Source organism: Ictalurus punctatus, chromosome 14 (assembly GCF_001660625.3).
Source record: "Ictalurus punctatus breed USDA103 chromosome 14, Coco_2.0, whole genome shotgun sequence".
Classification (NCBI taxonomy): Eukaryota; Metazoa; Chordata; class Actinopteri; order Siluriformes; family Ictaluridae; genus Ictalurus; species Ictalurus punctatus.
The window spans coordinates 6,976,393-6,988,759 of NC_030429.2; the positions used below are offsets into that span (position 1 = coordinate 6,976,393).

Sequence of the window (12,367 nt, forward strand, 5' to 3'; positions counted from 1 at the left end):
TGGCTAAAAGTTCCGGGGTGGGAATCAGAATTTGGGGAATCAGAATATCGCCTTAACTTGAATCGGGTGATGGAACTGCGATGTTTACGTGACTCAGTACTAATCAGAATATTGCCAGATTCTGATTAATATCGGAATATTGATGTGCATGTAAACGGAGTTTCCACAAAGATTTGTCTTTCCTTGTGTAATAACTGTTTTGTATCATCTTCATCACAGTGATTGAATTGATATAGAACATAAAAGAAAGCTCAGAAACTTTCGACTGACAGGGTCGGGTTTGTTGTCCGTAATAATTGATTCTACTCAACGGCTCTTGAGTCCGGGGAAACCCAAAACTCCTGACCTGCTTAAGCCGACCGGAGTGCCAGTGTGGCACGGCTTTGTTAACAAGCACCCAAGAGGCACTGAGCATAAACACACGCCGCTTTCACACCGTTATAATGAGCGCGTTTACAGAGCTGCGCCGAAATCGAGAACCACGTCGGCGCATATCGGTCGGTGTTTTCACTCTTCTCTCACGGTCACACTGTGCTTCAGGATAAACAAATTCATTCAAAACAAGGGGACTTTTTTTTTTTTTTTTTTTTAAATGACTGGGATATTTTGGATTAAGATCAGAGTAAAATGTCAATCAGAAACACTACCATTAGAACCATCCATGGTGCTTTTCGGACAGCTGCGGGGCAAACAGATGTGAGGTCCTCAAAAACGGCACCCAAAAAAAAAATGATGGCAGTGTAGTTAAAAAACAACAGCGAATGTGCTTGAACATAAACCATCATTTTTCACACCATGTTTAGTTTGTGAACGTTCAGTCAGGCTGATCTCGTCAGTCTGGGCTTCGGGGTAAACGATGAAACCAAGGACGAACGAAACACAGTCCCTGATTTCCTGTCTCCCCGATCCCGATCCGAGTGATTTAATATTGCGCAACTGCCGATACAGTGTCCCGACCCAATACCTGTATTTTCCTAGAGCTAGGTGTGCAATTAAACAACTCTGCAATGCATTAAGAAAAGAAATTGCCTGAATTCAAGCTGCTCCTTATGTTTTTAAATGTATTTATCTTCTCCAGGAGAGGAAATTTCTCTCTCCTTTTAAAAGTATCCTCCAGTGTGCGTCGCTTCAGTGAAGCCTTTGCCCGAGTCACCCGAGTGAACTCGCAGTATTCTGCTGAGTGTTTAGTTTTCAGCTATCACGTTTCTAGTGTCGAACGCGGCTCTGTTGCCGCCGCCTCGCGAAATGCTCGCGCTGCAGACGTCGCAAGTCTCTGTTGGACTGCTTTCGTTTCCCAATTTAAAATATTTCCACATTGCAGACATTTTAGCCGCACAGTCCTGCTACAAATTGTGCTCTCCGTGACGGCTGACACAAAACAAAGGATCGGGCTTAGGTTAGTGCTCGATAAAGCCGATACCGAGCAGTTAAAAATGCCTTAATCGGGAATGATTCCGATCTCTGATATCGGCTCGGGACATCCCTATTACCTGTACAAATAAATGTAAAATGTGATTAAATGTAAAACGTTCAAGCCATAGCCTTAGCACATGTATATTAAGTAGCTGTTTAGAAAAACGATTTGCGGTCTGGAACGTGCCCGTCAGTCAACTTATAAGCACTACGCTACAGGCTACCGTAGATCCTGGGGGCGGAGCTTCATGAACATGGGTGGGCTTAAAGAGTCAAATTAAAATGATCATTCAAATGTCAAATCCACCTGCTTTACTGTTGGAGACCTAATCATTCCAACGCATATTCAAATATCCGGGACAGTTTCTGTAGATAAATCACGACATAAATGCATCCATGACCTGAGGAGTAAATGTCACTTGCAAGCTCCACCTTTGCTTGTGGTGAAAGCGGCATTCGAAACAACAGAAACAACCTCAGTTTCCAAATCAGCTTACTTGCACTCTTGGTCTGGTCTGGTGGTGGCATTTAGTTTGCAGATCCTCAGATTTTCCTCACTGATCTCCCTGGCATGCTGGAAAGACTTGTTGGGTAATATAACCCGATAGCATTGTAAACTGTCCCAACAGTGCATTCTGGGGTATAGTCAGCTGATCTAGAGCAGTGTTACACCTACAGATATACATTTAACAGACCTAGACAGCTAGTGTGCAGTACCGAAGCCAACTCTATAGTAACACGAGCTCCTTGGAAGTATGTCTCACCCATAGACCTGCGTTCAGTTTCTTTCATTTTTCTTTCAAGTTATGTGACTCACAGGTATTTTCATGTTTCTACAGAGAATGATATTTGTAACTAAAAACACGTTATTATTTAATTTGAAACTGCAAGTAAAACGTCATAAGAACAAACCCCACAGACTCAAAATATCGGTGAGCCGACCTGCAGTTCTCTCATTCTTTCAGTCCGACACCTGTACATTTACTCTGCGGCAAAGTGTGTGTCGAGGAAATTGTCTAGCTGACTTGGCTAATGATTCTTTTTTTGATTAACAGTGACAGAAAACGTACATTGTTACTTACACTTGAACTGTCTTGTTACAACATTTAAATTGGGTGTGGCTGCATGTCTCCTGGCATGTCTGGACTTTTTTTTGTTATTTGTGTATGCTGGTTTTACCTCACAACTTTTTTTTTTTGTCATAGACAACACTAGCTAGTTCATCCCTACTGCATTACATTAAGCACAAGAGCTGACATGCTTCCTATGAGACTCATGAAGCTACAGTACTATGTTTTATTTTATTTTATTTCTGAAAACATAACAGGCCAGCTAAACACACTCGGAGGAGATGCTTAATGATTTTCTTTCATATATGTGAGCGCACAGATGTCTGCTATGTGCTAGAAAGGAAATGCCTTCCTTCCTACCTACCCACCCAGATAAGGGCCAGTTACAATCTCTCAGACTTCCATGAATGGGTGGCTGTGAGATTTGGGATTCAAACTCTTAATCTCTTAACAAGAGGGTAGGCTTTTAGAAATGTTTACTTTCTGCCTAACGAAAATCCACTCATTTTTTAGTGTGAGGTTCACACTATTTAATGATGACCGTTGATGCATTTTGGAAACCCAGCCCGGATAAATAGAAGGCCACACCTGAGTCAACATGGGTGTGTTAGAGAAAGAAAAACAACGAAATATGCAGGATCACAGTGAGCTAAATCATTGCCAGACTGCAACCCTCATAAAACAGAGATTAAGGGAGCTGGTTAGGTTGTGATATTAGGCTAGACTAGGGATAAAGAAACTACTACTGTTGAGCAATGCAATGTCGAGCAATCTGGTCACTAGTTAGACTACGGGTGCTGCTGGAAGTGGTATTAGTGAGGCCAGTAACTGGTGCTCACCCTAATACCCGGGGGTTCTAAAGCCCCAGTACAGTGACGGGAACACTATAATGTAAAAACAGCACCCTTTCATCTTTCCTGACTCTCTGTGGTCATTAAAAATCCCAAGACACTTCACATAAAGATGAAATTCCCCCATTGGCCCTTATCTATCATGGCTCCCTAATAATCTCCTCCCTGAACTGGCTACGTCACTCTCCTCTCCACCAATAGCTGGTGTGTGGTGGGCATTCTGGTGCACTATGGCTGCCGTCACATCATCCAGGTGGATGCTACACACTGGTAGTGGTTGAGGAAACTTCCTCCCACCATAAGGCGCTTTGAGTGCCTAGAAAAGCGCAATATATATATATATATATATATATATATATATATATATATATATATATATAACAATCTGTCCTTTTGTGTAATTTGACCTTCCATTGGATGAAGTGTCCTTAGTCTATTCATTCATTTAAAAAAATTAAAAGTATGATAGAATGAATAATCCACCTCGTTCACATTCACTGCACCCTATTCTGCTTCTGTCTTCTGAATCACTGCTGATCAGTGTGTCACTGATGTGTCAGTGAAAATGTCAGCCCAAACAGAAATCAAATCTCAGGGGTGTTCCTCTCCGTATGATCACGTGGCGTGACTGTTACTGAATCCACAATCCGGGCTAGAAAGAAACTTCTTCATACCATTCATAAATCAATGGTTCCAAAAACATCCATCCATTTTCTGTACCACTTACCCTACACAGCGTCGCAGGCAGAACGGAGCCCATACCAGGGATAGCGGGGCACAAGACGGGGGACACCCTGAACAGGGTTCCAACCCATCACAGGGCACCAACCCACACACACTACGGACAATGTGGAAATGTCAAACAGCCTACAGCGCATATCTTTGAACTGCGGAGAACGTGCAAACTCCACACATACAGGACGGAGGAAAGAATCGAACCCCCAACCCTGGAGGTGTGGCGCAAACGTGCGAACCACTGCACCATCGTACGAAACCCTGGTTCGGAGAAATTTAACGAGAAATAAATGAAATAAAAATGAAAGCTTATATTGATATTTCAGTGTCTTTCTGTTAATCTTTGAAAGACAGGAGGTTATTCGTGCGAAACCAGTGACACCAGCTGCCTCAGTGATAGTCTACAGAAAATGAAGTCAAAATAAAACTGAAATAAAGCTGTAAACTTGATATTAACTTTTGTTGTCGTTGTTGACGTAAGAACAATAATACGTATACAATCTTATTGTCTCGGTTGTCTTATTGTAACCCATGGCACTACAGTGCTTTTCCAGTGTTACTTTGTTTCTAAACCTCCACTAGCTACAGTAGTAAAGTAGTACCGTGGAAAAGCCTTCCAGTATCGCGATATTCTAGGGTTTTTCAGATCTCTCACCCCTCCAGACCCGTCCAGGTCCCTCATGGTGGTCATGTTGTCCCTCTGTATGTCGGCCACGAGTGTGAGCAGAGAACAATCCTTCATTCCTCTAACATCTCTACGTAACGAGCCCTTTTTTAAACCTCGTTTAAAAAGTTACATCATGAACACTTCAACACATATATGTATATCTCGACAAAAAGTTATTTTGAAGCCGTTACCGCGATATTCACTCTGAAGGATGAAGCACTTCCGTAAACAGTCCGGCTTCCTCACAGGTGGCTTCGTCACTCAGACAGGTGGTGCAACCGGACTGGAAATCACTACGCCTACTCCACCTCTCCAACAACACTATTCAATCATAATACAAGCTAAAAGGGCAGCTTTTTTTCCCCTTTCTTTTTAACCACGATTGCTTCTTTCACGCTGAAGAAGGCGAAGGACATGCTGTTGTTTTTATTTGTATTATTATCGCTTTCTGAAAGATAATGATTCACCATTATGTAGTGAAGGGAGATATTAAGGGAGCGTCTAAAAAGTGCACAAAATTGACAGGTGTTTTTTCCCCAAAGAGTTGGTTAAGAAGGCAAAATATATAAAATCACTAAGTAAAGAAAAGGTCATTCATTGATCCTACTGAATATCAACCCCCGCCACCGCCAAAAAGGGCGATATTTTACTTGACATAAATACTATCGTGATACTCCTATTAGGCGTACAATCAACCGTAGCAAAGGATATCGCTAAGGACTATTATTGTCCATCCATCCATCCATCCGTTTTCCATATTGCTTATCCTACACAGGGTCGTGGAGGATCCTGGAGCATATCCCAGGGAACTCGTGGCACAAGGCAGGGGACACCGTGCTATCTTGCCGATTACATTGAGGGCGCAATCACACATTCACACACTAGGGACAATTCGGAAATGCCAATCAACTGGACAGAAACCTGTCAGAAACTGAGGAAACCGTGAAGCACGTGGAGGTGCGAGGCAAATATACTTTTTAAAAATTATTATTATTATTATTATTATTATTATTATTATTATTATGGGAAGCATGGTTATGCAGTGGGTAACACTGCCACCTCACAGGTCCTGGGTTATTTCCTAAACTCAGGTTACTCGGGCAGAGCATGTTCTTCCAGTATTTCCATATGGATTTCCTATTGGTTCTCCAGTTTCCTCCCACTGTCCAAAGACATGCAGATAGGCTACATTAAAGGTATGATCACACTAGTGAGTGACAAAGCAACAGGTGGGCTGGCACATAACATGTAAATCAAACAACCAATTTTCCCATTGATTAGTGCATTATTTACTTTTTTTTAACTAATTAGAAGTGTGTGTGTGTGTATATATATATATATATATATATATATATATATATACACATACACATACATAGACATTTGGTGTGGCCTCATAGCAAGTACATTTAGCTTGTCCTGCTAACGAAGCTAAAACAAAGCCTGGCATGTACATCAAAGAACGAATTTTCCCACTTTTTTCACTTTATTAAAATCTTGGAATTCATTTTAAGTACATTTTACAGACAAATAAATTATACTCAGTACTAAACCATGTGCTGTAGGCTATATTTTGGCCACTACTCTTTCTCATCGGAGCTAAAAACTCTGGACGGATGGTGTACGCCCACAAGCGACAGCAGTCGCGATTGCTTTACGCCCACAAGAAACAAACTACGTTAGGGTAAGTTGTCACTAGGCGTGAATATGTGTGTGTAAATAGTGCCCTGCAATGGATCAGCATCCCACTGGGGGTGAATTTCCCCACTTTCCACGCAGTGTTAGCTCGACTGGCTCCAGACCCTGAATAACACAAATCGGTTACTGAAGAGGACTAAATGAATGTTATACACAAATGCGTAAACTGGCTTGTGATTAAATAAATTCAGTTCTACTACTGTATACCTTTAGAGTTAAAGTTGTCTTATGTCTTATAGGAGGCCGCTGTCTTTCATACTTTTTAATATCCATGATTTTATTAGTTTCTATAAAAGTCTTATATCTATGGAACAATAACACTAAGATGGCTAATAATTGTTATGAAAAATTAAAGCAGTGAACATTTTTGAAGAGCTGAAAGATTTAACAGCCCGTTAAAGATCACTCTCATTTACATAAACGATTCCGGTTATACCGTGGGTCGTTTTGTATCATTTCAAATTTTCGAGTTGTGTAAAATACTGGTTCTCTTTCTTTCCATGAGATTTTCTGAGTTTTGCATGTTTAGGCTTATGAATATGCATGCCAAATGTAAACACACTAATGTGTTGTGGAATGTCTGTACACAGTTTCTATACAGAGAGGATGTTGTGGGAAATTTTAGTCATTCATATGCATTCAAGTACAAAGGTAACTGCACAGACCCTAAAATCAACCTGTCTTCAATGTACAGTAAATTGATGTTTTTTTTTACTGATTTTACTGTTTTGACTGGGTCTGACTGCACCTGCTCAGGGGATAAAAAGAGCTCTCCCAAGCGTCTTTCTACTGCAACAGACTTTCTCAGTTGCAGATACTAGAGACTGGCAGTCAAAGAAGACCTATCACAGCTTTTGGACTGTGATAGCAAAATCAAAGGAGATGTTTCTGGCACAGAATACAAAGGTAGTGGACAATCCAGATTTTGAATCTACAGATGACGAGAATTCCAAGAATGAGTCTGGCATAGTACCCTTGCTAAAAGACAGAAATGATGGGACACAGCAACCATCCTCAACAAGACCATGGAAAGCTAAAGATGATAATGTATTATACCTTTCACCAAAACAAAACTGAGGCAGGCCGTCAACCTCCAAAGTATACTAAATGTATCCTACATGATCTGGTGGACAATAATGATGGCAAGAAGAGGAAAAGATGCCTTTCACAAGATCATACAATTAGCGCCACATTGGCGAACAAGGTGCTGGAAATAGGCCTACATTTGCAAAAAAAAAAGCACTCGTTTACACTGTGAGAGTAATCACAAATAAACAAAGGTGGAATAATATCCACAGTATGTGCCAATGGGCTTAAAACAGGAAAAAAAAAAAAAAAAACGTATACAATAGTGAGCAAAAGTCTTCTTGGCACATGCAAAGAAATGCTGTAGAGCAAAGATGGCTTCAAAAATAATGAAATTAAATGTTTCTACATTTTTAAAACAATACTATAAAGAGAAGTAAACTCTGATAAATGAAACAGTCAATATTTTTTGTGACGACCCTTTGCTTAAAAAAATAGTCTCTGGTACAATTTGTGTAGTTTTATAAGGAAATGAGCTGTAAGTTTTTGAGCATCTTGCAGAACCAGCCACGGTTCTTCTGGAGACTTTGACGGACTCACTTGTTTCTGATTTTTGCTGCAAAACCCAGCAGCCTTCATTTTGTTTTTAGTATGTTTTTTGAAAACTGGTCTCTTATGTAATATGCTGCTTTCGTTACTGACATAGAAACAGTTTTCTGTATCGTTTAATTTTGTGCTGGAAAACTAATGTTTGGAAATCAAAAGTGTTTTTGTACTGACTCAATATTTAAGTCATTAAATAAAAATCCATAACAAAGTTTGTAGTTAAAAAAAAATAAAAAATAGGGTGCCTGGCCTGTCCACGGAATTCCAGACGCTGGCTGTGTTAGTGCTCGTCGCATGACGAAGTCCATCATCATGAGGAAAAAAAATATATATATACACACACACACACACACACACACACACACACACACACACATATATATATATATATATATATATATATATATATATATATATACACACACACACACACACACACACACACACACACACACACACATATATATATATATATATATATATATATATATATATATATATATATATATATATATACACACACATATACATATATACACACATATACATTATATATATATGCCAATCCATCGCAGGGCACAAGCACACACTCACACACCCATTCACACACTGCGGACAATTTGGGCGTGCCGATCAGCCGACAACGCGTATCTTTGGACTGGGGGAAGAAACCGGAGAACCCGACGGAAGCCCATAGAGCACAGGAAAAACATGCAAACTCCATATACACAGGTCAGAATTGGGACTCGAACCCTCAACCCTGGAGGTGCGAGGCAAACATGCTAACCACTACACACCCAGTGAGTAACAAAGGAAATTTGCATATTAATTGTATTACATGTTCTGTTTTGCTGTTTTTAAGTAATTCTTTGCTTTCTTTTGAATGTACTAAACCGTACACGTCAAACCCTCTGACATCAAGTATATCATTAACTTCAAACCTAACAAAACAATTTTATAGCCTACTTGTAAAAGTAACCCCATGACAACAATAACATTTAGACATTAAGGATTTACAGATTTAAAATAATAATTTGTAGATTTTAAACACAGCCACACCACTAACAAAAATCGTTTTTATCAGTAATGTAAGGTTTTTCCTCTTTGAATACATTCATGTAGGGGGGAGGACCTCCTCCTACATCCTCTGTGTGCACTTTGTACACGGTCCCTTACTGACAAACGTCATCTACTTTCTTCTTCTCTCTTTCCACGGGTGAGAAAACGTGAGTCGGTCGGATTAGTTGTGCACGTTTTGTTTACGAGGCACTGAACAGAACATCCCGATGACAAGGACAATGTAAAACTCACTTTCCTGCGGTTATGTATATGCCGAGCAGCTGATAGACAGAGGAAGTGTAAACACACAGCGCCTCAGTAAACACAGACTAGTGCTCTTATACCCAACTCTTACACTGTTACAAGCATGAACGATTACAGAAAATCAATTCCCAAACTTAAAATTCTTATGTACCTACCTTAATTTCCATATAGTCCAACCGAGAATAAAGGGAACATAGCAGCTCTGAAGAGACCAAACTAGTTCCTGGACAGACGGAGGTGCATTGCACACGGCTCAACTTTCACTGCACAGGGTTCATTCTTACTGAAAGGCACTGCACAGTTCACTCTCACTGACACCACTGACTCTGCTGGGGAAAACAACTCAAACCAGACTAAGCTGGTTGGCTGGTCTTAGCTGGTACAGCAGGCTGGTTTTAGAAGTGTTTTGACCACTTTTTTTTTTTTTTTTTTTTTTTTTAAGCTGGTCAGGCTGGTCTTAGGTGGTCAATGTTGGTCAGGCTGAAATTTTCCAAATTAAAACGCTGACTATATTTATTCAGACAACTTGGCAGAAGCCCTTATCCAGAGAAATTTACATTGGTCATATTTATATAATTGAGTAGTTGAGGATTAAAGGCCTTCGTCAAGGGCCTAACAGTGCTGGGATTGATCTTCAGAGCTGTAGTCCAGTGTCTTAACCACTGAGCTACTGTATTTGTGCAGCAACTTTAATCATTTAAAGTGGAAGCTTAGCCAGTCTGGGAAATCAGCTGACCCACCATCTAAAACCATTTGAACACCAACTTTGCCAGGCTGGGAGACCAGCTGAACACCAGCTTGACCAGGCTGGGAGATCAGCTGACCCACACACCATTTAAAACCATCTGAACACCAGCTTGACTAGTCTGGGAGACCTGCTAAAGCCAGCTGAACACTAGTTTAAACTAGAAAAGATCAGCCTAGTCTGGTTTTAGCTGTGGTTTTTTTTTTCAGTAGGGATTGCACAGTTTACTCGTGTTCAGATTCACTGCACTGTTCACGCTCAGAAAAACCGAACAGTTCACTCATACTGGGATCACTGCATCTTTTACACTGCCCATGATACCTGAATGGTTCTGTGCACAGTTTACTCACCAAGAGTAATGAATAATTCTGTGCATAGTTTCCTCACCAAGATATCAAAACAATACGCTGTCACTAGAATTCACTGCATAGTTTACACTATCAGGACACCAGACAGTTCACTTTTACTGTGTATAGTGCTGTTGACAGTCACTGAGACTCACTGCGCTGTTTACTGTCACTGAGACTCACTGCAGTGTTTACTGTCACTGAGACTCACTGCAGTGTTTACTGTCACTGAGACTCACTGCAGTGTTTACTGTCACTGAGACTCGCTGCGCTGTTTACTGTCACTGAGACTCGCTGCAGTGTTTACTGTCACTGAGACTCGCTGCAGTGTTTACTGTCACTGAGACTCGCTGCAGTGTTTACTGTCACTGAGACTCACTGCAGGGTTTACTGTCACTGAGACTCACTGCAGTGTTTACTGTCACTGAGACTCACTGCGCTGTTTACTGTCACTGAGACTCGCTGCAGTGTTTACTGTCACTGAGACTCGCTGCAGTGTTTACTGTCACTGAGACTCGCTGCAGTGTTTACTGTCACTGAGACTCACTGCAGGGTTTACTGTCACTGAGACTCACTGCAGTGTTTACTGTCACTGAGACTCGCTGCAGGGTTTACTGTCACTGAGACTCACTGCAGGGTTTACTGTCACTGAGACTCACTGCGCTGTTTACAGTCACTGAGACTTACTGCGCTGTTTACTGTCACTGAGACTCACTGCAGTGTTTACTGTCACTGAGACTCGCTGCAGGGTTTACTGTCACTGAGACTCACTGCAGGGTTTACTGTCACTGAGACTCGCTGCAGTGTTTACTGTCACTGAGACTCGCTGCAGTGTTTACAGTCACTGAGACTCGCTGCAGTGTTTACTGTCACTGAGACTCGCTGCAGTGTTTACTGTCACTGAGACTCGCTGCAGTGTTTACAGTCACTGAGACTCGCTGCAGTGTTTACAGTCACTGAGACTCGCTGCAGTGTTTACTGTCACTGAGACTCGCTGCAGGGTTTACTGTCACTGAGACTCACTGCAGTGTTTACTGTCACTGAGACTCGCTGCAGTGTTTACTGTCACTGAGACTCGCTGCAGGGTTTACTGTCACTGAGACTCACTGCAGTGTTTACTGTCACTGAGACTCACTGCGCTGTTTACTGTCACTGAGACTCGCTGCAGGGTTTACTGTCACTGAGACTCACTGCGCTGTTTACTGTCACTGAGACTCACTGCGCTGTTTACTGTCACTGAGACTCGCTGCAGTGTTTACTGTCACTGAGACTCACTGCGCTGTTTACTGTCACTGAGACTCGCTGCAGGGTTTACTGTCACTGAGACTCACTGCGCTGTTTACTGTCACTGAGACTCACTGCGCTGTTTACTGTCACTGAGACTCACTGCAGTGTTTACTGTCACTGAGACTCACTGCAGTGTTTACTGTCACTGAGACTCGCTGCGCTGTTTACTGTCACTGAGACTCGCTGCAGTGTTTACTGTCACTGAGACTCGCTGCAGTGTTTACTGTCACTGAGACTCGCTGCAGTGTTTACTGTCACTGAGACTCACTGCAGGGTTTACTGTCACTGAGACTCACTGCAGTGTTTACTGTCACTGAGACTCACTGCGCTGTTTACTGTCACTGAGACTCGCTGCAGTGTTTACTGTCACTGAGACTCGCTGCAGTGTTTACTGTCACTGAGACTCGCTGCAGTGTTTACTGTCACTGAGACTCACTGCAGGGTTTACTGTCACTGAGACTCACTGCAGTGTTTACTGTCACTGAGACTCGCTGCAGGGTTTACTGTCACTGAGACTCACTGCAGGGTTTACTGTCACTGAGACTCACTGCGCTGTTTACAGTCACTGAGACTCACTGCGCTGTTTACTGTCACTGAGA

At 41.7% G+C, this 12,367-nt stretch overlaps 1 protein-coding gene across 4 annotated transcripts in view; it reads right to left on the reverse strand.

Moving 5' to 3' along the window:
• sh3rf2 (SH3 domain containing ring finger 2) overlaps positions 1-9,711 on the reverse strand; it is a 44,478-nt gene extending 34,767 nt beyond the window's left edge. Inside the window, exon 1 of one of the 4 annotated variants that reach the window (XM_017485731.3) lies at positions 9,545-9,711. In XM_017485731.3, the coding sequence (XP_017341220.1) occupies positions 9,545-9,556 (12 nt within the window). In that variant the 5' untranslated portion in view covers positions 9,557-9,711. The other 3 variants (XM_047159761.2, XM_017485730.2, XM_047159762.2) reach the window with 3 other exon arrangements.
• Between the last annotated feature and the right edge of the window lie 2,656 nt (positions 9,712-12,367).